General features: G+C 65.6%; 7 protein-coding genes across 7 annotated transcripts; 4 read left to right on the top strand and 3 right to left on the bottom strand.

Moving 5' to 3' along the window:
- Window positions 1-602: 602 nt before the first annotated feature.
- EMIHUDRAFT_201552 (hypothetical protein) lies at window positions 603-3,015 on the bottom strand (the record flags this gene model as incomplete). The annotated part of the gene is made up of 2 exons (XM_005787819.1): window positions 603-986; window positions 1,156-3,015. The coding sequence occupies 2 exons, from the start codon at window positions 3,013-3,015 to the stop codon at window positions 603-605; spliced, it is 2,244 nt and encodes a 747-aa protein (XP_005787876.1).
- A 1,529-nt stretch (window positions 3,016-4,544) lies between these two features.
- Window positions 4,545-4,784, top strand: EMIHUDRAFT_48871 (hypothetical protein; the record flags this gene model as incomplete). Its single annotated transcript, XM_005787818.1, has 1 exon — window positions 4,545-4,784. A coding segment is annotated over one exon (240 nt), but the record flags the coding sequence as incomplete, so codon positions are not given.
- A 658-nt stretch (window positions 4,785-5,442) lies between these two features.
- On the bottom strand, window positions 5,443-6,468 carry EMIHUDRAFT_98471 (hypothetical protein; the record flags this gene model as incomplete). Its single annotated transcript, XM_005787817.1, has 1 exon — window positions 5,443-6,468. One exon carries the CDS (start codon window positions 6,466-6,468, stop codon window positions 5,443-5,445), a length of 1,026 nt encoding a protein of 341 aa, XP_005787874.1.
- Window positions 6,469-6,713: 245 nt separating this feature from the next.
- GAL1 (beta galactosidase) lies at window positions 6,714-9,818 on the top strand. Its single transcript, XM_005787816.1, has 3 exons — window positions 6,714-7,255; window positions 7,495-7,652; window positions 7,797-9,818. Exons 1-3 carry the CDS (start codon window positions 6,720-6,722, stop codon window positions 9,740-9,742), a joined length of 2,640 nt encoding a protein of 879 aa, XP_005787873.1. The 5' UTR covers window positions 6,714-6,719; the 3' UTR covers window positions 9,743-9,818.
- A 7,824-nt stretch (window positions 9,819-17,642) lies between these two features.
- Window positions 17,643-19,034, bottom strand: EMIHUDRAFT_462450 (hypothetical protein; the record flags this gene model as incomplete). The annotated part of the gene is made up of 2 exons (XM_005787815.1): window positions 17,643-18,228; window positions 18,387-19,034. 2 exons carry the CDS (start codon window positions 19,032-19,034, stop codon window positions 17,872-17,874), a joined length of 1,005 nt encoding a protein of 334 aa, XP_005787872.1. The 3' UTR covers window positions 17,643-17,871.
- Window positions 19,035-21,364: 2,330 nt separating this feature from the next.
- EMIHUDRAFT_98467 (hypothetical protein) lies at window positions 21,365-22,408 on the top strand (the record flags this gene model as incomplete). The annotated part of the gene is made up of 1 exon (XM_005787814.1): window positions 21,365-22,408. One exon carries the CDS (start codon window positions 21,365-21,367, stop codon window positions 22,406-22,408), a length of 1,044 nt encoding a protein of 347 aa, XP_005787871.1.
- Window positions 22,409-23,650: 1,242 nt separating this feature from the next.
- EMIHUDRAFT_201543 (hypothetical protein) lies at window positions 23,651-24,664 on the top strand (the record flags this gene model as incomplete). Its single annotated transcript, XM_005787813.1, has 1 exon — window positions 23,651-24,664. The coding sequence occupies one exon, from the start codon at window positions 23,651-23,653 to the stop codon at window positions 24,662-24,664; it is 1,014 nt and encodes a 337-aa protein (XP_005787870.1).
- Window positions 24,665-25,662: the final 998 nt, after the last annotated feature.

The following is a 25,662-nucleotide window of genomic DNA, read 5'->3' as shown; positions in this document are numbered from 1 at the left end:
CGGACGCCGCGAAGGATGCGACAACCGCTGCGGATGGCGCTGTGGCGGCTGCAGCGGACGCCGTGTCGTCAGCCTTGCCACCCGCGACCGCCGGGAAGCCTGCGGCGGAAGCGAAGTTGACAATCGATAAAGGACTGGCAGCCTACGTCAAGAAGATGAGAGAGCAAAATAAAAAAACCGGGACCTTTACGGGCAAAGCTTAACTTCAATGCTTTGGGACGCTACCCTGAGGCCAGACCGCTATTGCAGGAGCGGCCGGGCGCGCATCTCTGCGGGCCGTTGGGATGGGCCGACTTTAGAGGACGAGGTCGGACGAGACTTGTCTACTGGTGGGCGTCCAGCGCCCTTCCCGTCTCTTGCCATCACGCACGCTCTCACTCTGGTACTCTCGTCTCCTCTCGCGGTCGCTCGCACGGTCTACTTCGTCGACGCCGGCTGTCTGATAAACGCGTGTGCCCAGATGCCGCAGAACGCCCAGAGATGCCAGATGGTTGAACTGCCATCACATCTGTGTTGGGTTATTTTTTCCATCGCTGTCCTTTGCTACTCTCTCCCATCACCGTGTACAGTGTTTGTATCTCAATATCGGGGGGAAACTGGGGTCAGGCTCGCTCCGGTGCAACGAACCAAACCTCAACAGTGACTGCCGCCCGCCCACCCATCTCGGCGCCGCAGCCGACCACTTGCGGCGTGGCGAGTACGAGAGCCTGCCAAGCCTTGCCGAGCGCGCGAAGCGCCGGCACTACGACTCGGTCAGTCGAGCCAATAGCGTACCGTTCGTGCACGGGAAGCACGTATGCGAATCGCCCCGAGAGCACCTCCCATAGGCCCAGAGCCGCGGCGGGCCGCGCCACGTCGCTCGTGTCTGCGCCGGGACCGAGGGACGAGCCCTGCGCGCAGCGCGTGATGCGCACCCGCCATGGCCCAAAGCTGATCGTCGGACCCCTAACCGCGTCGGCGGGCGGCGCCGGCACCGCCTCGCCCGGCTGCATGTGCGGCGTGCGGACCCAGAGACGCCCCTCGTGGTGGCCTGCGGCGGGGGGCAAGCGACGGGGCTCGCCGCGAGGGCGAGGGCGAGCCGCGGCGCATCCCTCCACCCCCTCCCGCCCCCCGCCCCGCCCCGCCCCACCCCGCCCCGCCCCGCGCGAGCTGGACCCCGATAAGGCCTCGTCCTCTTCGCGCGCCTGGGAAGACGCTCGGGCGGAGGAAGGCGAGAGTGCCTGCCGCGAGCAGCACGCGGCTCTCCTTGCGGAGCGCGAGCCACCCCTCCCGCACGCGCGGCGCGCGCAGCCGCTCGAGGAGCTGCAGCACCGCCTTTTCGCCGACGAGGCCGATGCCGAGCTCCTTCTCGCACACGTGCCGCAGCGCCTCGCGCCAGAAGAAGAGCGGCAGGGCCGCGCGCCCCGCCGCGTCGAACCAGACGGCGAGCGGCGAGCGGCGGAGGCTGCTCCGGAAGGGCGCGTACAGCTGCGAGTCGATCAGCTCGCTGCAGAGGGCCGAGTCGCGCGCGAGGGCGGAGAGGTGCGTGCTGTACCCCTCGCCGTACACCTCTGCGAGCAGCGGCTGCAGCTGGTTGCGCAGCCTGCCGCGCGTCGACCAGCCGGGCGTGCTGTCCTTGAAGTAGGGGACGCCGTACCGGTGCGCGTAGTCGTAGAGGAGCGACTTTGGGTGCGGCAGCATCGGGCGCCAGATGAGGACGCCGTTGACGGCCGAGGCGGTGGAGATGCCCGCGATGTTGAGCAGCGAGGCGCCCTTCATCACGTTCGAGATGACGTTCTCGTGCACGTCGCCCAGGTGGTGCCCAAACAGGACGGCGCGGCCGCCGAACTGAGCCAGCGCCTGCCGGTACGCGTCGAAGCGGACCGCGCGGCTCACCTTCTCGTACTCGTCTCGCGAGGTGGCGCCGCGCCGCACCTCCTCCACCGTGCGCACGCGCAGCGGCACGCCGCGCGCCGCACACCACCGCTGCAGGAAGGCCGCCTCGGCGCCGCTCTCGGCGCGGTTCGTGTAGTCGATGTGCACCGCGCAGACGCGCCGCCGGTGGCGCGGCTGCAGCCGCAGCAGCACGTGCGCGAGCACCATCGAGTCCACGCCCCCCGAGAGCGAGACGATGAGCGCCTCGTCGTCCCGCGCCGCGCGGGTGGCATCGGCAGCCGCGGCATCGGCAGCCGCGCCGCCGGCTCCGTCTCTGGGTCGTTCCGCCTCGCAGCGCTTGGCTGCCGAGACCACCCGGTCACCGCTGTCTGTCTGCGCAGACGGGGGCGGCGGCGGCGGCGTCCCGTCCGCATCGCAGAAGGCGGTGTCGCGGAGGAAGCGCTCGACGGTGGCGGCGAGCGGCTCCGAGGCGGCGCCGGTCTGGTCGAGGGCCGCCTCGCGGTCGTCCCTCTCGAGGATGTCGTGCGGGTCGCCGTCGCCCTGCAGGTGCTGCAGCCGCAGCTCGGTCGCGCGGCGGAAGCGCGCGAGCGTCGCCGCCTCCGCCTCGCGCGTGCGGAGCGCCGCGCCAGTCAGGTCCATCGCCTGCTCCAGCCGCTCGGCGGTCGGCGAGTGGCGGAGCGGCATCAGAGCAAAGACGAGCTCGGCCGCCCGCAGCTGCGTGTGCCACCCGCGAGCGAGGAGCCGCTCGGCCAGCACGAGCGCGCGCGCATCGTTTGCGAGGACCGCGCCGCCGTCGCCTCGGTGCGCGTGGCGCGAGAGCTGATCGAGGAGGAGGACGAGCGCGAGGCAGCCGCGTGCCGAAGCCGCCCAGTGGTCCAGCTCGCCCCGCTCGGCCCGCCCGAGCGTAGCGCCGAAGCGTGCGCGCACCTCCTCGTCGAGGCGATGCAGAGCCGCAGACCCAGGCGGCACGAACCAACGCGTGGCGTACAGGTCGGAGGTGCCGTCGCCCTCAAACCAGAACCGCAGCACGCCTTCGAAGGCGGCGTCCTCGGCGTCCTCGCACCGCCGCCGCGACCACCTCTGAGCGAGGATGATGGTGCCAGCTGCCACGGCAGCGCCACAGGCGGCAGAACGCCACATGTGTGGTCGCCTGCGTGCGCGACAGTGACACGCGAGCGAGGGTGCCTAGATGAATACCGAAGATTTGTTAATGTTTTCAATGCGCCCTCGCTGTTCATTTGCGAGATATTCTCCCGCCATTCTCTCGCCATTCTTCCTCCCAGATCTCGTGCGTGTGTGGGCCCTTTCTTGGGGCCGCGCCTGCGGCGCGCCGTGGTTTCTTAGATTTTTGCGGAAATCGCTTGGTAGGGTCTCTTCTTCTTTCTTAATTAATGGTAAGGTTTCTTAATTAATGTGCCTCGGGCCAGTTGGGGGGGGGCAAACCCAGCCCGCCCCCTAGAACCCCGGGTAAGGCCCAGGTGTGGCCTAGGGCATCAGAAGGGACCAAGAGGAGTCCAGTCTGAGCCATAGAGCCCATGTCTTTGCCCCCGAAGGTCGTGTTCAAATGCCCGGAACGGACGTCACAGTGGTGTCCGGCCGGCGCGATCACCGAGCTGTGACGCTCAGGGAAGCCTGATGAGGTACTAGTTTCTTTGCCCAGGCCTGGCCTACGACCCATGCTGGATCAGCTGAGCAAGGTTTGGGGAGAATTACCCATTCAGATCTTCAGATATTTTGACGGATGACCAAAATCACCCCGTTTTTGCCCATTTTCGGTCGTCCGTCAAAATATCTGAAGATCTGTCCGGGGGATTCTCCCCAAACCTTGCTCAGCTGATCCAGCATGGGTCGTAGGCCAGGCCTGGGCAAAGAAACTAGTACCTCATCAGGCTTCCCTGAGCGTCACAGCTCGGTGATCGCGCCGGCCGGACACCACTGTAACGTCCGTTCCGGGCATTTGAACACGACCTTCGGGGGCAAAGACATGGAGCACTTGGAGCATGGGCTCAATGGCTCAGACTGGACTCCTCTTGGTCCCTTCTGATGCCCTAGGCCACACCTGGGCCTTACCTGGGGCGCTAGGGGGCGGGCAGGGTTTGCCCCCCCAACTGGCCCGAGGCACCTTAATGCCCGCAACAGACTGTAGCTCACGGTGCTGATGCACGAGAGCAAAGAGTTTCGCGCTCTCTTCCCGCGCATCGCCTACCTCAAGGGAGGCATCGATTCCGGCTTCAACCACGTCGAGGCGGGCACTACGCCGCCAAGCTGCTCCAGGACCTGGACCACCTGGTCCAGGTGACGAAATCCCTGCTCTAGCGGAAATTTTCTGTATATCGTGAATGATCGCCGATTATCGCCTAATATCGCGCAATATCGCGCAATATCGCGCAATATCGCGCACTATCGCGCACCCTCGCCCCGGCGGCGGTGACGGTGACGGGCCAGCATTTCTTTGTTTTCCGGTCGCGCTTCCCGCCGCCCACCCGCAGCCACCTTTCTCGCACTTTCGGCGCCCAGGACTGCCATCGGCGCCGCGCGTGAAGGGCTCGCGTGATCGCGAGCATCGCACAACATCGCCATTTATCGCATTTTATCGCCAAATATCGCGCGGTATCGCGGTTGCGATATTGTGAAAAATTTTCGTTAGGGCAGGGCTGACGAAGGTGGGGAGGCAGACCAACGTGATTGAGGTGGCGTGTGCCCGCGACTCCCTCAACCATGGAGATTGCTTCATCCTCGACGCCGGAGCCAGCATCTACGTGTGGAAAGGCGACGAGTGCAGCCCGTTCGAAGCGCAGATGGCAAACATGGCGGCCGAGGCGCTCGAGAGCACGCGACACGGCGGCTCGGCCGTGACGCACGAGATCGACGACGGATTCTGGGCAGCCTTGGGCGGAGAGGGCGCCATCGTGCTGCCAGAGCCAGTGGAGGTTGGCGAGGGCGTGCTGTTCCAGCTCTCGGACGCGGACGGCTCGCTGGGGATGAGCGAGGTCGGCCGCGGCGACCTCACCCTCGGCATGCTCGACACGAGCGACCGGTCTTCCTGTGCGATACGGCCCGGCTCTGCTAATCTGGATCGGAGGCGACGCCTCGCCAAAGGCGGTCGGCCGCCGCGATGGACACAGCCACAAAGTACTTGAAGCAGATGCAGAAGCCGCTCACTATGTGGTCTACTTTTCCATGTTTTGGGATGCCGTGGTCGTGTGGGGGTCACTCACGACCCGCACGAGGTAGGCGGCGCGCAGCGCCGCTCTCGCAGGCTGTTTTTGACGGTTCCACATTTTATTTTTGTTTTCAGTCTAGGGGGGGCCGACACCCTCAGAGGGGCGGGCGGGCGCCCAGTACCGTATACTGTAGTAATACTGACACACCCCCAGCCGAGTCCCGAGAGAGCGATCAAAAACGCGCTCGGCCTCGGGGGGGGGGTTAGTCTTCCGTCTTCGCGACCCGACGGGGGGCGCTCGAGCGGCCACGAAAAGAAACTCAGCGAAATCCGTATGCCGCGTGCGCGCGCACATGCGACGTAGTACAGTGAGCAAGATATGTGTGGGTGCATGTGCTACAACGTCACGCGAGTTCTTTTAGGCGCGGTGCCGTCAACTCGAGTAGCATCATCCGAGGGAGTGACTCCTCCGCGCAGTAAAAGGTGAGCTGCGCCTCGCACACCCGACGCAGCCGCTCGCTCCGGTCGCACACCTCGAGGCCGGCCGCCGCAAGCGCCTCCGCGAGCGCCGCGAACGTCTCCTCGCTCCGCCGCTCCACCACCAGCCACGCGCGCGGCGGGCGGGCGGGCGCCGGCGCTGCGGCGGTCGAGACTCTCAGCACCGCGCCAATCGTGTCGCAGAGGTGTCGGAGCAGGAGCGGGTCGTACGCCACGTCGCTGGCGATGACGAGGTCGACGCGCCGCTCACCGCCTGCGCCCGCCGGTGGTTGCGAGGGGAGAGCAGCCTCGCAGGCGCGCCACTCGTTGTCGCGCCAGTCGAGCGCCTCGACAGAGACGCGGCCGGAGAGGCGCGGCGCGAGGGCGGCGGCGCTCGAGGAGAGGCGGCGGAGCGCGTCGGGCACGAGGTCGGTCAGGGTGACGCGCTCCGCCTCGGCGCAGCAGGCGAGAGCGAGGCCGCACAGGCCCGGACCTGCGCCCAGCTCGAGCACTCTCGCAGCGGTCAGCTGCGCGGCGTGGGCGTGGAGCCAGGCGGCCAGCGCGGGCGCCGCTGGCCACAGTCGGCCGCTGGTCTCGACGCCGCCGCCAAAGGCGTCGCTCGTCTCGAGGAACAGCCGCGAGCCGCTTATCTCAAAGGTGACCCCCGACGGAGGGGGAGGCTCCGGCCCGCCCGCCGAGTCGGCGGCGAGGTACTCCACCACCAGCCCCTCGTCGATCTCGTGCCCGTCGAGAGAGCGCAGCAGCGCCCGCAGCACGCGACGCCGGTAGCTCCGGCACAGGCGCTGCGCTGGCTCGGCGACCACCATCATGGCAAGAGCGCGCTGCCCCGCCTCAGTCTCGTGCCCGGCGCACGCACGCACCACGGCGTCCACCGGAGCGGCCTGCAGGAAGAGCGTGCGGGCCCTGTCGAGATTGACGGAGCAGGACGCCATGGTCAGCTTTACCGCGGACCGCGTGTGGGGAGCGCGCGCTCGCGGGAACTTTCTTTTTTATTTTTATTTTTACGTCTCCCCCCCCCCCCCCCCCGTTCCCGCGCTCGTGTCATTCCTTGTTGCGGTGTGGGCAAAGGGGCGAGCCACAGGGGAAAAGAGGGGGCACGGAAATTCGGAACGCGCTGTCCGACCTCCTTCTCGGCCGGGGCCGGCGCTGTCCTCCTTCTCGGCGCCCGGCAGGATACACGTCCATGGACCTGGGCGCCCTCTTCGGTGGCAGCAGCGCACCCGCCCGGCTGCTGATCGAGCGGGACCAGTTCGTGCTCGACGGGCAGAACTTCACCGTGCGGGCTGGCTGCGTCCACTACTTCCGCGTGCATCCCGACCTGTGGGAGGACCGGCTGGCGCGGATAGCGGCGCTCGGTCTGAACGCGGTGCAAACCTACGTGCCGTGGAACTACCACCAGGCGTGGAACGCCAGCAGCCTCGGGCCCGCCCGGGTCGACCTCGACTCGCCCTCTCGCGACCTGCCTCGCTTCCTGCGGCTGGCGCACGGGCTCGGGCTGCGCGTGGTGCTGCGGCCGGGCCCGTACGTGTGCGGCGAGTTTGAGTTTGGCGGGCTGCCGGCCTGGCTCCTCCGCGACGGCCCCATCGAGCTGCGGACCGACGCAGAGCCGTACATGGGTCACGTCGAGCGCTGGTGGGGCGAGCTGCTGCCGCGGCTGCGGCGAGAGGGGCTGATGCTCGACGACGGAGGGCCAGTCATGCTCGTGCAGATCGAGAACGAGTGCGCCGCCAGCCTCCGCCCGCGTGTATTAGTCGCTGCCGGAGAAACCGCCCGGCATCAAAGCGGAGAGAGAGAGCAGAGAGAGAGCAGAGAGAGCAGACGCGGAGAGGAGCAGAGGGGAGCAGAGAGAGCCCTCCGCATATGCTACTTTCACACTGGTGTGAATACGTCCCGAACCCATACTTGGGACCCATAGCATATGCCAAGCCGCTCCACACCTCTCCCGCCGCCGCCCTGAGGTACGGCCACTTTGGCGACGTGTCCGAGGTCGAGGCAGACCGCCGCTACCTCGAGCGCCTCGCCGACCTCGCGCGACGCCACCTCGGCACTCCACCGCCTCGCCTGCCCCGCTCTCCAGCCGCGCCGCGCACACGTCTCCGCGACACGTCCATGGCATGTCCCGCAGGCGACGGCGCGCAGCTCTTCACGTCGGACCCGGACGACCTCGCAAAGCTCACGCGCGGCACCCTCTCGCCCTCCGCCTCTCGCCTCGGCTCCGAGGAGCGCCGCCCCCCCACCTCACGCTCTGAGAGGAGGAGAGGGCCTCACGCTCTCCCGCCGCCGAGCCGTCGCCGCTCGTCGCAGGTGCTCACGACGGTGGACTCGTGCGACGTGCCCGAGGACGCGTGGGCCGCGCAGCGCAGCTTCAACCCGCCCGGCCGCTCCCCCTTCTTCTGCTCCGAGCTCTGGGTCGGCTGGTTCGCGCACTGGGGCGAGCCCGCGCGGCCAAACCTGGCGGCACAGCGCGCGCGGGACGTCGCCGAGAGGCTGCGGCGCGTGCTGGCGGTCAACGGCGGCACCGGCTCGGTCTCGCTCTACATGGCGCATGGCGGCACTTCGTTTGGCTGGTGGGCCGGCGCAAACACCGCCGACGGCATGTACTTGCCCGACACGCCGTCGTACGACTACGGCGCGCCGATCGGCGAGGGCGGCGGGCACGGGCTCGACGAGGCGGGAGGAGACAAGTACGCGGCCCTGCAGAGCGTGCTGCTCGAGGCGCCGTCGGGTGGCGGGTCTAGCGTACCCTCGTCCTCGCCGTCCGCCTCTCGCCCCCCCCCCCCTCCCGCGGAGCCGCAGCCGCTGCGGGAGGAGCCGCCGCCGCCGCGCCGCCTCTCTTCCACGGTCGAGGTTGAGCTGCCCGAGGCGGTGAGGCTGATGGAGGCGGAGACGCTGGCCGCGCTCTCGGGCGGGGGGCGCTGCTGCGACGAGCTGCCTCTGCCGATGGAGGAGGTCGGGTGCGACTACGGCATCGTTGTGTACGAGACAGAGCTTCCCGCGGGCGGCGGAGGGCCGCTGCAGGTCTCGCGGCTGCGGGACCGGCTGCTCGCCTTTGTGGACGGCGAGTTCGTCGGCCGGATGTACCGGCAGCAGGGGTGGGGGCGCGCCGACCCAAAGGGGCTGCTGATGCCGCCGCCGCGGCCGTACCCGCGCACGCTGCGGCTGCTCGTCGAGAACTTGGGCCGCGTCGGCTTTGTCGACCTGCCTTGGTTCTCGCGCACCTTTCTGCTCGACCAGCGAAAGGGCATCTTGGGCGGCGTGTGGCTGAACGGCACTCTGCTCAATCGCACCGGCCCCGACGGGCAGGCAGGCTGGCGCACCCACTGCCTGCCCTTTGACGACGCCCAGCTCGACGTGCTGCGCCGGCTGCCGGCGCGGCAACCGTCCGGCCTGCTCGACACCGCGGGCAGCGTGGCGCTCGGCGCGGGCAGCGTGGCGCTGGACGCGGGCAGCGTCGCTGTTAGCGTGGCTGGAGCGATGCTGCACCTGGCGCAGGGCAGCGATCGGGACTCGCCCCCGTCGCTGCCGTCGTTGCTGCCGTCGTCGCAACCGCCCAGCGCCGCGACCGCCACTTTTTACCGCGGCGCGTTCGAGCTGCCCTCCGCTGATGCTGGCGCCGACGCCTGGCTCGCCCTCGGCGGCGGCTGGGCGCATGGCACGGCGTGGGTCAACGGCTGGCACCTCGGTCGCTATTGGCTGCCAGAGGGCCCACAACGCTCGCTCTATGTGCCCGGGCCGTTGCTGCGCGAGGGTGGCAACGAGTTGCTGCTGCTGTCCCTCGACGTGGCGGAGGCGGAGGCGGACGGACAGCCGCGTTGGGCGCGCCTCTACCCCTCTCCCAACCACACGGGCGCACGCTCAGCTCCGCAAGAGACGGCCGCCGCCTCCTCGCGCCAGCTGCAAATCTACTCGTACGCCGCCGCGTACAGCGCCACCAAGCTCACCTCCGCCAATGCACGCCACGCTGTCGTCGACGCCTTCTCTCACCTCGAGGGCCTCTTGTCGCTCGGATCCAAGATCATCCGGCTGCGGGCCCCGGCGGAGCCCGCCGCCCAGCGCCCGTCCGCAGCACCAATCGTCGCTGCGATCGCCGCAGCGGGCGCTCTCCTCGCGCTCGTGGCCGCCGCGTATGTATTTCGTGCCGGCCGCTTGCGGCGGCCGTGGCGGCGGAGAGATCGCGCCTTGGCCCGTCGTTTTTTTCTTGTGTGAGGGTCACACCGCACGATATCTTTCGGTTCGCACTTCGCCCTCACAAAAGTTCATACCTTACCATACCTTATCTTACAATGAGAGACAGTACAATGAACAGCAAACATGTGAGCGAAAAATGTGTCGCGAGCGTAAGACTAAGAGAGACTCCTGACCTCCACACCTATCACCTTACACCCTGAGCCAAGAAGCCAAGAGCTCATCGAGCGGGTGACCCGGCCGCTTTGACCACGGCAAGCGGCTGCTGTCGCTCGACCCGCCTCCCGGCTCCTCCCCTACAGTGCTGGCGGGCCGCTTCTGGCGGCAACAGTACCAAACGAGGAGCCCGATGGTGCACAAGCCCACCAGGCCTCCGACGACGCATCCAACGATGAGGCCAACGTCCGCCCCTGCCCCGTCGCTGTTTTTTGGAGGTGCTGAGGGCGGCGTCACAATCATCGAGGTGATCGTTGGGGCCTTGACATCGACCTTGCGACCCAGAGCTATGGATAGTGCGTCCATGAACTTTTGAGATCTGATTGCATCAACTACCTCTTCCGCCGATGCCTCGTCCGACTCGACGATGACCACCGACCACTCGTCGATGTCAGTCTCCACCAGAGTGTCGACTTGCTGGGCTGTGATGTCGACACCGACAGAGGCGAGGCTCGAGACGATGGCATCTCGTACCACGCCCACCTCGAAAGAGGCCAGGCTTCGCAGTCGCCGAATTTCGTCGCCGACGTCGAAGGACCACGACACTATCCACAGCGTTTGTGTGCCGGGCACCAGAGGAGGCAACAGCGGCTGCGGCGCCATACCTGGAGAGTACGGCGGTTGTGGCGGGGGCGCAGGTGTAACACCGGGTGGATACGGCGGCGATGAGGGCGGCGGCGGTAGGGGTGGCGACGAGGGTGGCGACGAGGGCGGAGGCGTTGGCGTGGCGCCAGGCGGTAAGGGCGGAGGCGCCGGAGTCTTACCGGGAGGATAGGGTGGCGGCGGTGGGGGATGTGTGGGCGCCTTACCGGGCGGATGAGGTGGCGATGAGGGCAGTGGCCGTGGTGTAGCGCCAGGTGGGAATAGTGGCGGCAGGGGCACCATACTAGGCGGGTATGGCGGCGGCGGCGGCGGCGGCGGCGGCGGTGGCGCCTTACCAGGCGGGAAGGGCGGCAATGAGGGCGGAGGAAGGGGCGTGGCGCCAGGCGGGAAAGGCGGCTGGAAGGGCGCCATGTCGGGCGGATACGGAGGCAGCGTTGGACGCGGTGGCTCTCGGGGTGGCGGCCCAAGTGGCGGGGATGACGAGGGTGGCGGCGTCAGTGGAGGCGGCGGCGCCATCGGTGGTAGCCCAGATGGAGGTGGCGGCGAAGGAGATGCAGGTGGTGGTAGCGTGGGCGGTGACAGAGGCGACGGTGGCGGCGGCGCCCGTGGGGGCGACGGTGCTACGATGATCGGTCCGATGGTGGGGAGTGTGACGGGAGTAATGCCAAGTCCCAAAGCATCCGCCATCGCGCTCAGAAATGCCTCGGACTCTACCGCTTCCGCAATTGCCTCCGCCGATGCCTCGTCCGACTCGACGATGGCTACTGACCACTCGTCGAGTGCAGTCTCCACCAAAGTGTACACTTGCTCGGCCGTGATGCTGACATTAGCGGAGGTGAGACTCGAGATGATGGCACTCTGAACTGTGTCGCGCGAGGCTGAGGTTGGCATCAGCATCAAGGGTGAGGGCGGGGTCGGGGGCGAAGGTGGTGTTGCGTCGGGGCGAAACCTGCGTCGGGGCGAAACCTGCGTCGGCGAAGGTGGTGTTGCGGTGGTCAGTGCGGGTCCGACTGCAAGGCTTTCGCAGTCATCTTCGAAGCGGAGGGACGAGCCATAGCCGGCAATACCCGCGTAATGGCAGTCGCCTATCTGAACCTGCTGTTGTACAGGTCGGAGGAAAATTCCAACGTTGTCGTCGCACGTGCCGCCACTGTAAGTTGTCAGCAGCAGCTGGCCACCCTGGCATGAAACCTTTGACCGAATCGTAGTACCTCTAAAGCTGAACGATGCGATGCACTCTCCCACGCTGTGGCTGCTTTGAGGGTCGCCGGTGCAGTTATTGGTGGAGTACAAATGGACGCCTCTATGCGGCGGCGGCAGGGGCGGCGACGGTGACGGCGGCGAAACCGGTGACAGCGGGAGGGAAGGCGATGGCGGCGACGGCGACGGCGGCGACGGCGACGGTGGCGGTGACGGCGGTGCCGGCGGCGACATCGGCGACGGCGACGGCAGCTCGATAGGGAACAAGTGAGCGCAACCCTTGACCGAGATGAACTTGCTGTAGTATGAGTACGGCTGACCACCGATCGTGTAGCTCACAAGTGTGCATTCGCCCACGGACAAATTTCCGCTGAAAACCGTGCCTCCGCCGCAGCTCAAGGCGGAGTCAAAGACCTTGAGGCTGACGGTGTCTGCCGACACGCACGCGTAGACCTGTGAGTAAACGGCCAAGCACATACCAACGGCCGCAACATCGCTGGGAACATTCGCAAACGACAGGTCAAATGTGTTGTTTGGGACCGCGACGGCGCAAGTAGCATCGGTGTAGACGTCACCCTCGAAGCCATAAGTTGTCGAGCCCATCAGCTCAAAGCACCCGACGGTATACGATACGTTACCGTCTGGTGAAGTGACACAGACGCCATCAGGCCCTAGAGCCCAACCTTCCAAATTGTTAAGCTGTCTCAGAATAAGGTCCGTGCCGGCACATGCGGCGGGCCCTGAGAGAATTCCGCCGGCGACAAGGTCTGATTGTTCGATGTGCTGCGTCTCAAAGTTGCCCGTGCAAGTGCTACCTAAAAACTTGCGGACAGCAGGAACGACATCATACGCCCCATGGGTGTCGGTGCCTGTTCCGGAGACGTTGCCATTGCCGGTGTAGGTGTCAACGGCACCACACGCGCCATAGCTGTAGTATAACGCCGGCCCGTCAATGTTATTGAAGTAGCTGCCGATAGCCGCATCTTCGCACGCCGAAGACACGTAGCACCATGGGCTCTGGCACCAGGAGGCGTTGCAGCTCCCGCCGCCAAGGCATGTGCAGTAGTCCATTCCTGCGTCCCACGCCGCGCAGAAGTCGCCCATTCGCCGGGGGTAGTAGTCCTGCGAGTTTGCCTTGCCCTGATTACCGGTGCAAGCGCACGAGTCAATCGGCCCGGCTGGGTCCAGAGGGGCGAGTCGTGCGTTGACGGCTGCAGCGGTGGCAGTAAACGAAAAGAAGACTGCCCTCAGTTTGTGTTGGCCGGGCACCAGCGGAGGCGGAGGAAGGAGAGGAGGCTGCGAGGGAATTGGCAGCAGTGAAGGGGGCGGTGGCAGTGGACTCGGCGACTGTGGCGAGGCTGGCGATTGCGGCGAAACCAGCGACGGGGGCGAAAGCGGTGGATGTGGTGGAGCTGGAGCAGATCCCCAGCAAACCTCCCAGCCGCGATTGGCGATGGAGGAGTCCGATCGCCAATGGATTGTACCGTTTTGCGCCACACTTCCCCCTGGGCCTGAGGTGCCGCAGTATTTTACACCCCCCACCGCAAGGTAGTCAAACAGGCAGTGCAAAAGCCCAGGCTCCACGTCAAAGGCTTCGACTTTCAAAGGGACTGGCGGTACGTTGGTGATGGTGCAGTTTTCGTCGTCGCTGTAGTCGCTGGAAGGAAAGCCCGAGCTGGCGACACAGGCTCCGTCGTTGGTGAGTTTGCATGGGCCAAGAACCACAACGGATGGGAGCGGGCAGCGCCTCTCAGCCGCGCACTTGTAGCGGCCGTCGATCTCCTGGTATTTACAAGCAGCGCACCCGCCCGAGCAGTCCGGCACGTAGTCGTCCGGATAGTCAATGTCGTCGACCGGGTCGAGGTAGTAGTTCTCGCACGCGATGCGGTCCTCCTCGATGTACTCTACCGTGGTGTAGTAGCGGCCGGTGATCGCGCTGTGGCACCAGTCCCCGCCATCCTCGCCGAGGAACCCGTCGAGCCTTGTGCGATTTACGGTGAAGAGGCACTCGTGCGCCACCGGTGCCGGTGATGGGGACTGGGGCGGTGGCGGCGGTGGCGGCGGCGGCTTGGGCGGTGAGGCCGGCGGTGACATCGAGGGTGGCGGTGGCGATGGCACGAAGGTGATCACTTCCTCGTCACCTGTGGGAGCTATCGTCGTCTTGACGCTACCGTAGTCGATCTGCATCGCCTCTCGCGGCGTGCCCTCGGGGAAGAGCACTCGAGCGACCAGCCCCGCCGGGTACGACGGCGCTGGCGACGTGATCTCGCCGATGCCAAAGAAGAAGCGGTCAGGATCCTCGTAAATGTCTGCTAAAGCTCCGCTTGTGCTCACAGTAGAAGTTGCGACGCTCTCATACTGTGCGTGGAATGCGACACTGACCGAGGAAAAGGCCATCGATACGTAGATCTCCATCGCCCTTCCGTCGACCATGCCGTGCAGCAGGACCACTGGACACCGCCTCCCCGCCTTGCACTGATACTTGCCCTCGATGTGACGGTATTGGCAGGGGGCGCACCCACCCGAGCAGTCCGGCACGTAGTCGTCCGGATAGTCAATGTCGTCGACCGGGTCGAGGTAGTAGCTCTCGCACGCGATGCGGTCCTCCTCGATGTACTCTACCGTGGTGTAGTAGCGGCCTCTGAGGGCAGTGTAGCACCATTCCCCGCCATCCTCGCCGAGGAACCCGTCGAGCCTTGTGCGGCCCAGCGTGAAGTCACAACCATGAGGCTCAGCCGACGGCGGCTGCGGTGGCGAGGGCGGCGGCAGCAGAGGCGGCGGTGGCGACGGCTGGGATAGCGGCGGCGAGGGGGATGGTGGCGGCGGCAGAGGTGGCGGTGGTGGCGGAGGCGGCGGTGGCGGCGGTGGCGGTCGCGGGGACGGTGGCTTGGGCGGTGGCGGCGGTGGCGGCGGCGGCTTGGGCGGTGAGGCCGGCGGTGACATCGAGGGTGGCGGTGGCGATGGCACGAAGGTGATCACTTCCTCGTCACCTGTGGGAGCTATCGTCGTCTTGACGCTACCGTAGTCGATCTGCATCGCCTCTCGCGGCGTGCTCTCGGGGAAGAGCACTCGAGCGACCAGCCCCGCCGGGTACGATGGCGCTGGCGACGTGATCTCGCCGATGCCAAAGAAGAAGCGGTCAGGATCCTCGTAAATGTCTGCTAAAGCTCCGCTTGTGCTCACAGTAGAAGTTGCGACGCTCTCATACTGTGCGTGGAATGCGACACTGACCGAGGAAAAGGCCATCGATACGTAGATCTCCATTGCCCTTCCGTCGACCATGCCGTGCAGCAGGACCACTGGACACCGCCTCCCCGCCTTGCACTGATACTTGCCCTCGATGTGACGGTATTGGCAGGGGGCGCACCCACCCGAGCAGTCCGGCACGTAGTCGTCCGGATAGTCGATGTCGTCGACCGGGTCGAGGTAGTAGCTCTCGCACGCGATGCGGTCCTCCTCGATGTACTCTACCGTGGTGTAGTAGCGGCCTCTGAGGGCAGTGTAGCACCAGTCCCCGCCATCCTCGCCGAGGAACCCGTCGAGCCTTGTGCGGCCCAGCGTGAAGTCACAACCATGCGGCGGGGGAGGTGGTGGCGAGGGCGACGTCGGCGGCTTGTTTGCGTCAGGAGGCGGATGTAGCATTCGTGTTGGTGGACTTGGTGAGGGCGGTGGCGGACTCATTCTTTGTCGCAGAGGCAAGGGCGATGGGGGTGGAGCGTTCGAATGGCGTTGCAGAGGCGGTGGCTCGGGTAGGGGGCAGCTTATGACGAACTTGCCCTCGTTACACCCTTGATTTCTTCCCGACGTGAAGTATCGCTCTTGGCCTGGCTCAGCAGAGAGCTCATCATTGGCGAAGGTCTTGATCCAATTCGTCCACATGTACGGCTCGATAATTGTCTCATCCCCTGTGCAGTAGTTCCAGTCTATCCGGGTTTCTCTCTCAAAAATGGCATAGAGCCCAGTCCATTGCACGGTGACCACTTGCCCCACGCAAGCCACGTAGGTCCTTCGGTCGAAACGCACCAGAATCGACCCCTGTGGCACAGGTGCTTGCGGTGGTGGTTGCTGCGAGCGAGGAGGCGGTGGCGGCGGTGGTGGCAGTGGTGGCGGCGGCGATGGCCGTGGTGGTGGCGGCGGCGGCGGCGATGGGGGGGAAGGAAATGGCGGCTTGGGTTGAGGCGGGGGCGGCAGTGAGGGCTTTGGAGATCGCACTGACGGGGGCGGTGAAGGCGACGGCGGGGGCGGTGGAGGCGACGGCGGGGGCGGTAACGGTGGCGGCGGCGGCGGTGAAGGCGAAGGCGGCGGAGGCAGTATCAGTGGAGGACGCGGCGGGGGAGATGGCAGCGGCGGCTTCGGGCGAGGTGGCTTGTCCAACGCTCGGCATCCGCGCTGGATGGTGGAGACAAACGTATTGGTGCTGCTGTAGTCAATGCGTACGGATGCCATGTCGGTGCTCGCTGGAAATACAGCCCGAGCTATCATCCCCGCACAAAAGACAGCATCCGTTTCCGAGAGCTTTGCGATGCCGACAAAGGTGTTTTGCGCGCTCGGAAAGCTGTCAGCGCGCGTGCCATCTCCGAGTTCTGCGACGACATCGATGCTCTCAAATGGCCTCGTAAAGGCAACGCTGAGCGTGTTGAAGTTAATCAACGCGTACACCTCTAGCACTCTGCCAGAAGCGCGGGCATATAGCTGCTCGGCTGCAATCGGAGGAAGAGGCGACGGTGGTGGCAGCCGCGCTAGCCATGGACTCGGTGGCGGGGGAGATGCCACCGGCGGCGGCGGTGAAGGCCTCGGCGGTGGAGGTGGAGGTGGCGGCGGTGGCGACGCTAAGGGAAGAGGTACAACAGAAGTCACTTGCGTTCTTGTGCTTCTGTAGTCAATCTTCATCGCCCCTGATGGCGTGCCCTCGGAAAAGAGGACCCGGGCAACCAACCCGGCTGAGTATGATGGTGGAGGCGACGTGATTGCCCCAATACCAAAGTACTGGCGATTGGGATCCTCGAATAGCGGTGCCAAGGCGCCGTTAGCCCCAACAGCAGTGACCACCACCCTTTCGTACCTTCCAATGACTGCGACGCTGAGCGAGGAGAATTCGGTGGAGACGTAGATCTCGATCGTCCTGCCGTCGCCTTCACGACTAGACACAGCCAAGATTACTCCCTGCCCGCTCTGTTGCAGCCCCCTATGGTGATGGGTGTGCTGCAACAGCGGCATTGGCAGCGTCGGCGACGCGAGCGGCAGCGGCAGCAGCAAAGCCTGTGGAGTCGGAAGCGGTGACGGAGTCCTGCCGCCAATGCTCACCTGAGGAGCTGGACTCTGCGCCAGATAGAGCAGCAGTGCAAGGGGCGGTGGGCCCAGCATGTGTGTGGCGGCCGGTTGCCCTCTCGAAGCGGGCAAGTTGCGGCGCCGTTTTGCCGTCATTATTCACCATAGGAAAATATCGCGCGTGCGACACATACCCGTCGTCGCCCTAGCCCTTGTTGCTGGACTCAGGGTTTGCCCACCTCAAAGCCGGAACACTGAGGCGGCAGCGCGATCAAGTCTCCCGCGAGCTTGCTTGCTCGTTTGCGCTGAGAAGATAGACACTGGGTGACAAGGTCGAGCGTCAGACTGCGAGGCACTCATCGATGCCCTCATCAACATGCTAATTGACGAGGCCGACTTCCTCAAGACACCAAGCGAACGGCTCCGCGAGCTCGAGTCAAAACGCGCCGTCGTCAAGGCCGAACTCGGCCTGCTCCGCCTCGCCGCCTTCAGAGTCCGGCGGTGAGAAAGACCGTGTTTGCTGTTTGCACCCTGTTTGCTGGCGCGCTCTTCGCGCCAGCGGCTCGCCGCCCGGTGGTCGCCCTTGTGCCTGTTGCCTTGAATTAGGGGTGGAGCGAGCCCTATGTTGCTGAAACCGGGTATACAATGTCAAAAGCACCAAAAGCCGTAGACGGGAGAGTAATCGTCTCACGACACGAGCCCATGGAGCCCCCCCCCCCTGCTCCCTGTGAGCCGTAGGCACATCAACACTTGGGACGGCGGGAAGCGAGACAAACAGACCTGGCAATCCAGCCCCAAGCCCAAGCAACTCCGTACTGACTACTACACGTCCATACAACCACGTTGCCGGAGATGCGCCCGCATCACTCAATCGCGAGAGTCTTGTGCTTGTAGTCGGGGTTCGTGCCCTTGTACCGATCGAACAGCTGCAGCAGCGCCTCGCAGTACTTTGCGTGCCAGTGGTCGATGTCGGCTTGCGACGGCTCGGCGATGTGTGGGAGGCCGAGAGGCCGGCCGCGGGCGTACGTCAGCCGCACTTCCTTTGGCACCGGCAGCGCGAAGCGGCCCCAGAAGAGCGTCACTGAGACGCCGAGCTTGCGCGACAAGTCGGCGAGCGGGCCCCAGGTGAGCGCCTTGAGGACGGTCGTGTTTCCGAAGAGGTACACCGGCACGACATCTGCGCCCGACTTGAGCGCCAGCTTGATGAAGCCCTTCCTCCCCTGGGCTGGGGAGGGGGTTGGGGTCAGGGTAGGGGTTGCGACCAGGGAAGGAGTAGAGGAGGAGTGGGTGCATGTGCATGTGCATGTGCATGTGCATGTGCATGTTGCATGTTGCATGTTGCATGTGCATGTGCGTGTTAGGATCAGCAAGGGGGCACCTGCAGGAAGACGGTCTCGCGCCTCGGACTGCTGCGGAAGAGCTCCGCCATCCCGCCAATGTACAGGACGAAGGAGCCTTTCTGCAGGCGGCGAGCAAGCGTCTTGCCGTCGGCGGGGATGACGCCGAAGACGCCGAGCACATCCTTCAGGAGAGGAAACACCTTGAGCACCGACGCGGCAGCCGTGGGCACGTGCTGGGCGAGCCTCGGCCCGAACCCTCCCTCGGCGTCGTTCATGCTTGCGATGGCGGCGCAGACGCCAACAAAGGAGAACACGCCGTGCGGGTGGGCGCCGACGACGTAGCTCTTTCCGGTGGCGCGCAGCTCACGATCGGTCGCTTCGTGGAACTCCTCGTAGCGGAAGTACTTTGGAATCTGCCGCACCGGCCACGAGCAGAGCACGATCGGGCTGATGCTACCGCCCGTGTCGGGCAGCAGCGCAGAGACGAGCAGCGGAGCCCATAGCAGCAGCGTGGATAGAGAGGTGAGCCCGCTCGCAAAGACAGACACGAGAGCCGCAAGCAGCCAAACTGGCGCGACCACGTACACAAGCGAGAAGACGGACGCGGCGAGGAAGCCGGCGGCGCGCTCGGCGCTCGTGCTAACGGGAAAGGAGCGGGTGGGCTGGTCGAGGGCCTTGCTGCTCATAATCGGGGCCAGCGACAAGGGGCTGAGAGGGCCAGTCCGTGCGATGCTCTATGTCCTCCTCCGGATCCTCCTCCGAAAAAAAGAAAACGATGTGCGAATCCGCCCCCGCCACCGGCGTGGCGCGGGGCGGTTGAGCATCCCTCCGGGGGCCCCTCTGCGCCGGGGAGGCGTTGTTGGAGGCTAGGACGCAAGCGTCCGTCGCCTTTTTCAAACTCGGGTCCCACTCCGCTACGGCCTACGCTCCGACCCGAATTTGGAGGGCCTGAAAAGTATGAGCCCGCTGAGGCGTAGTGCTCTTGCAGAGGCGGTTAGTGGTGCACTAACCCCGAGAAACCCTTCGGGTCACTCCTCATCGCAAACCCTGTCAGCAGTCCTCCTCCGGGAATGTACGTGAGGCATCGCCGCAACGCTGGCTGCGCCGCGGTCCCGCACCCGTCGACGAAGCTCCCCCCGCGGAAGACCGCGCGTAGCGACACCTTGACGATCGAGATGAGCGCGCTCGAGGCTCGCCCACCTACTGCCCCTGAGAGTTGGTTACTGAGTGGGATCAGCTCCCCCCCTTGGGTTCGAAGCCGCCACAACCTCACACCCAACATCACAGGCGGGATCAGAAGGAGACTCCGCACCGGACACCGCCCGGGCACAGACCCCCTACCCGTCGGATCGCACAGGGCCCCCTCGGAGCAGCCCACACACAATCACGCATCGGCAGAATTAGTGCCTGAGTCAGGCAGACAGCACAGACAAGGAGAGGAGAGAGAGAGAGAGGAGAGAGAGAGAGGAGAGAGGAGAGGGTGAGGGAGTGTGCACACGTGAGGAGCAGGTAGGGTGTCTGTTGTGGGCTGTAGTCATACTACGTGGTTAAAACCACGCGCCCCTCAGGAGCTAAGGTAGAGTGGAGCGTCCCAGACGCCTCGGTGCCACCCACCGGGTGAGACCAACATACACACACACACAGTCAGACAACAACAAGCAACAGAAGCACTTTTGGCAGTTTGTTCCAGTCCGCGCCAGTCCGCGCCTTTGTCGTGCCAGTGTGCTGTATGTATGTAGGAAGGTGAAGAACAGTCAGGCTCGGACTGGACACCGACGCGGTATGGGTGGACGCTGGACAGATGATGACGACACGCACGAGCGACACACAGACACAAACAAGCTCACAAGACACACAGCCAGCGGGCTGCCACACATCCTGAGTGGGCGTACACATCACTCAGGCCACGTCCCCCCTGTCGCCCCCCCCAGCACCCAAGGTGCCAAGAGACAAACAACAGCACAACAACACAGACAGGCGACAGGGGCGAACGTGTGAGACTAGAGCAGGCTTGCTCCGCCTCTAGCAATTTCGTCGCCGGCCGCAAGGCACGGACGAGACCGGTGTGTGGGGTCTTGTGAGGCGTCTATGGACGCTCTCCTCTCGGGCTACCCGCCAGCGGCTAGCCCTAACTCGCACTCATCTGGGTGACGGACAATTCATTGGATGAGCATCAGCGAGCAGAGGTGCGTGTGCTGAATCTAGATCGCACGCCGTGGCATATGACTTGGGTAGGCGTGCGACCGCAGCGCGCCCGCCGAAGGCTCGACGCGGCGCGCGTGTCAGCCAGAAGTTTGCCAGTAGAGCGATCCTGGTCTTTCCGAAGACGAGCCCCGCGCCACGGGTGCCAGCCGTGCCTCCGCGGGAGCCGCGAAGCGAGGTTGGCAGGCGCCCCTCACGAGTCCGTTCAGACCAGTAGGTAGGTAGGTAGAAAGGTGAAGAACAGCCAGGCTCGGACTGGACACCAACGCGGTATGGGTGGACGCTAGACAGATGATGACGACACGCACGAGCGACACACAGACACAAACAAGCTCACAAGACACACAGCCAGCGGGCTGCCACACACCCTGAGTCGGCTTACACATAACTCAAGGCCATATCCTCCCTGTCGCCCCCCCCAGCACTCCACGGTGCCAAGAGAAACAAACAAGGGCACAACGACACAACAGACGACAGGAAGTGACATGCGAGGCTAGAGCAGGCTTGCTCTACCTCCAGCAATCTCTCCGGCCGGCGAGGCACGGACGAGACCGTGTGTGGGGTCTAAGTGAGGTGTCTATGGACGCTCTCCTCACGGGCTAGCTGCCTGCGGCTAGCCCTATCTCGCACTCACCAGTGTGCTGTGAGAGAGGCGGGGCTTAAGAATTCTTTCCGTTCGCACCTGTGTCGAGCCTGTGTGCTGTGAGAGAGAGTTGTTTTGTTTAAATTCTTTCCGTTTACTCGGCGCTGCGGCTTGTGTGAGCGACTGTGTGAGCGACACTGCTCGGCGACTGCCGGCACACTGTGAGACCAGATGCTGGCTTGGCCCTTTCTTCTAGCGGCGCTCACGCTGCTCCTCGCCGCGGTCCTCACACGCTACTACGAGGTCGTGTCGCTTCTGAGCGCCCCTGCGGACCACCTGAGCGACCCGCTCCCTCCTGGCATCGGCGTGGATGGCATCGAGGCGTACCTCTCGGAGCGGGACGAGCGGGCGGGGCCACTGCAGCCAGGCGTGAGCTCGTGCGTGCGGTGGGCGGGCAGGCGCGGCGCGGCGACCGACGTCGCCGTCGTCTTTCTCCACGGCTGGTCCGCGTCGCCAGAGGAGATTGACCCCGCCGACGCGGAGATTGCCACGCAGCTGGGCGCCAACCTGGTGCGCGTGCGGCTGAGCGGGCACGGGCTCGCGCCGCCGGAGCGGGCGGGGCGCGGCCTGTGCGAGCAAGCCAAATGCGGCGAGCTCCTCCGCGACGCCGCCGTCTCTCTCGCGCTCGGCCGGCTGGCGGGCAGGAGGGTCGTCCTGGTCGGCTGCTCGACGGGAGGGACGCTCGCGGTGTGGCTCGCCTGCCAGGCGTGGGCGAGGCCGGCCCTCGCCGCGCTCGTGCTCGTCTCTCCCGGCTTCGCCCTCTCGCTCGCCGGCCGGGCGTACGCTCTCTTCAAGTGGCCCGCGCTGCTGCTGCCGCTGCCGGCGGCCACGAGGCTGGTGCACTGCGTGGCGGGGAGGACGCACCACGTGCCGTTCGTGTCCGAGGAGCAGGCCCGCGTCTGCACGATGGCCTACCCCTCCGAGTCGGTCGTCAACCTCTGCGCCGTCTACACGAGCGTGCAGCTCGCAGACGTCGCCGCCATCGGCCGCGCGCGCCTGCCCACGCTAGTCTTCGCGAACCCGGCCGACCCGGTGGTGTCGTACGCGGCGATGCGCTGCCAGCTCGCCGCCGCCGCCGCCGAGTTTGTCGACGTGCTCGACTCGGAGGAGCCGCACGTCATCACCGGCCGCATCTACTCGCCCTCGACGGTGGCCAGAGTCGTCGACCGCGCGAGCGCCTTCCTCGGGCGCGCGCTGGGAGAGGGCGCGCAATGATGGGCGCGGCCGCCTTTCGCAGCGAGACTGACACTACGCTTTGGACTGTGCGCCGGCGTCTGGACATCGCCGCGCAGCCCGCGCAGCCCGCGGCTCATGCGTGTTGTTCCAATGTGTGTGTGTTAGTCGGTGTGCCACACCGACGCACGAGACGGAGTCGGAGAGCGTGTGTGTGCGACACCATTGGTGTCACGGCGCACACTTCGTTTTGGGAGTGGCGGCGGAGTTTCGTGGCTCTTGATACTTCCATCCACCACAGGCGTGGGAGAGTTCTTGACCTTGTGGAGCACTAATTTTGGTGGTGGTGTTACCGAACTTTTTACTAATTATTCCGCGTTGCGGCGCCCGCGGCCCGTCCGCCACATCGAGGCCAACGACGCGCGGCAGAGGCTAGAGCCCCGAGTGGCGAGAGCGCGGGAGACTAGAGCGGGGCAGACAGAGAGATATTGTGCATAAACGAGTATCTCGAGAGAGCGGCTTCCGCAAGCAGCGCCCAAGCCCCCAGGTGTGGCAGCCTGCCGCGGCGCCGCCCGGGGCAGCTGTAGCATATGCGCTAGCAAAGGGGTATGGTACACCTACTCTCTCCGGAGCATCGTGCGCGCAGTCTTGAGGCTCCCGATGTTGTGATCCCGGAGCCCAGCCTTGCCAGACCAGCCCTGATCAAAGCTGTGGTGGATGGAAGAGCGGTCCATGGCGGTGGAGAGCGCGGAGTTGGCCTTCTGTCCTGGTCTCGCCCCACCCAGATAGAACTGGGTCGTGAATTTGCCCTCGAGGCCGTACCATCGCAGAGGCATGTCTGCTTCTGTGATTGGGAGCTTGCCAATGTCGCTCGAGGCCGTCTCGAAGCATGGGTGCTGCTGCTTCTAGGGTGGTTGTTCTCTCTATCTCCTCTTCTAGCTCTTAGCATGAGCTGCGCCCTGTGTCCGACCCCTTTTGCGCAGCAACACCTTAAACTTTCAGGCCCTCCAAATTCGGGTCGGAGCGTAGCGGAGTGGGCCCCGAGTTTGAAAAGGGCGACGGACGCTTGCGTCCTAGCCTCCAACAACGCCTCCCCGGCGCAGAGGGGCCCCCGGAGGGATGCACAACCGCTCCACGCCACGCCGCTTGCGGCGGTCCTCTTCCCAGCTCCGCTGAGGGCCCGTGCGTTATTTTTGAGAAGAGAATACACACACGGCCCTGTGCGCATCTGGCCTCTCCCATCAAGCATTCTCGCTGATGCCGGCCCGCGCTCGCTGCCAAGCCATGCTGGCGGTCGGAGTCTGCCACGGGACGGCGCATCAGCTCGCGGCCTCTCCCATCGAAGCATTCTCGCTGCGCGGCACCCAGCTGCTGGTCAAGCGCGACGACAGGCTTGCGCTGGGCTCGGGGGTGTCGGGCAACAAGGCTCGGAAGCTGCTTGCACTCGAGGCCATGTCGCCCGGCCCGAGCCTGATTGGCTCGTTCGGTGGGCACCAGTCGAACGCGATGGCGGCGCTTGCGGCGGTGGCGGACGCGCACGGTGCCCGCTTCCTCTACTTTACCAAGCCGCTCCCTCGGTGGCTGGCTGCCGCCCCGAGCGGCAACCTCGAGCGGGCGCTCTCCCTCGGGATGGAGCTGGTCGAGCTGGCAGACGCGGAGTACGCGTCTCTCTTTGGCGCGGGCGGCGGAGTGCTGCCTGCGGTCGCGCCTCGGCCGCCGGCCGCCCTCCTCCCCCCGGAGGCGCTCTGGCTGCCGCAAGGCGGCGCTGCGGCGCTGGCCGAGCCCGGCGTCGCGACCCTGGCGCGCGAGGTGCGCGAGTGGTGGCAGCCGAGGAGCGGGCGGCTCGACCTCGTCGTCCCGGCGGGCACCGGCACGACGGCCCTCTTCCTCGCGCGCCACCTCTCGCAGACCAGCGCCGTCACCGTGTGGGCGGTGCCGTGCGTCGGCGACGGAGACTACATCGAGGCGCAGATGCTCGCGCTCGACCGCTGCACGGGCGGCGCCGTAGGAACTAACAGAAAGGCACTGCCCCGCACGCTCGCGATGCCGGGCGGCGCGGCGCACCACTTCGGCGCCCTCGACGGGGAGGAGCTGGCGATGTGGCAGGAGGCGGCCCGCGCCGGCCTCGACGTCGACCTGCTGTACGCGCCGCACGCCCTGCGAGTGCTCTTCGACACGCTCCTCTCGCACGAGCGCGCGGGCGAGGGCGACGCGACCACCCTGTACCTCCACACTGGTGGGCTGGAAGGGGTGGAGTCGCAGCTGCGGCGGTATCGAAGAGCGGGGTGGGAGGTGTGAAAACGTGTGATACACAAGACCGATGTGGGCGATGCCAGAAACGATTTTCTCCTCACTCCTGTTCTTTCTCGTCCTCACAGTCGTCTGTGGTGTCTGAGCCCCAGGGAGAGTCAGTGTGAACGCACCCATTCAGCGTCTGTAGGGAGGTCGACCCCCATCCCTGCGCCTCCGGGGCTCAAACTCGCATATGTTCTGGGTCCCTTGTTTTTGTCCCTTGTATGGGTTCACAGCCTTGTTATTGAGAGAAGAAAATACCTCCTATGGCGCTGACCGCTGTGCGCTGGTCTGTGAGAGGTTGAGGTGCGAGCCCTGGAGGCCCTGGGAATGGGGGGAGACTACCCGCGGGCCTAGAAGGCCCGCGCGCATTCACAGCCTTGTTATGAGAAGAAAATACGTCCTATGGCGCTGTGCGCTGGTCTGTGAGAGGTTGAGGTGCGAGCCCTGGAGGCCCTGGGGATGGGGGGAGACTACCCGCGGGCCTAGAAGGCCCGCGCGCAGGCGGGGGGTGGGGCATTGAGACCGGTCATGAATGAGAGCGCGACACTTCACACAGTTGGGGGTGATCGCGCTGTCAGCCCTCTGTAGCATCAGGTGCAAAGGAAAGAGTGGGCTGATAAGAAACAAGAGCGTGCCGCGCCGACGACAGTGAGGGGATCTGACCAGGTTCAGCGTCGCCTAGCTCACACCGCAGGCGCATATCTCCGACAGCGTGTGTTCGGCGCTACCGTGTTCGGCGGCTACCTCCATGATACCGCCCCCTTCCGCGGCGCGGAGCGCCAGCTCCGTGACAGCTCACGGGCTGCGCCGCACGCTGGCCACCATATCCGCCGTAGCGATCGGCGACTGGCCATCGGCCGTCGACAATTCGCTGCTCCGCGAGCTCGTGCCGGACGAGTCTGGCAAGCCTCCGCAGCTGAGCAGAGAGGTCCGAGGCGCCCACTACGTGAGTGTCCGTCCTTCGGTGCCGGCGCCGGCGCCACGCCTCGTCGCCTACTCTT

The sequence above is a fragment of the Emiliania huxleyi genome, assembly GCF_000372725.1.
Source record: "Emiliania huxleyi CCMP1516 chromosome Unknown EMIHUscaffold_14, whole genome shotgun sequence".
Classification (NCBI taxonomy): Eukaryota; Haptophyta; order Isochrysidales; family Noelaerhabdaceae; genus Emiliania; species Emiliania huxleyi.
This window is presented reverse-complemented; position numbering and strand designations above follow the sequence as displayed.

Excerpts from the sequence above, each read along its gene's own strand:
- GAL1 (XM_005787816.1), top strand. The coding sequence starts at position 6,720 with ATGGACCTGGGCGCCCTCTTCGGTGGCAGCAGCGCACCCGCCCGGCTG. Across the intron at positions 7,256-7,494 it reads CTCGTGCAGATCGAGAACGA|GTACGGCCACTTTGGCGACG; the intron begins GTGCGCCGCCAG and ends CGCCGCCCTGAG. Across the intron at positions 7,653-7,796 it reads CCGCGACACGTCCATGGCAT|GGCCTCACGCTCTCCCGCCG; the intron begins GTCCCGCAGGCG and ends AGAGGAGGAGAG.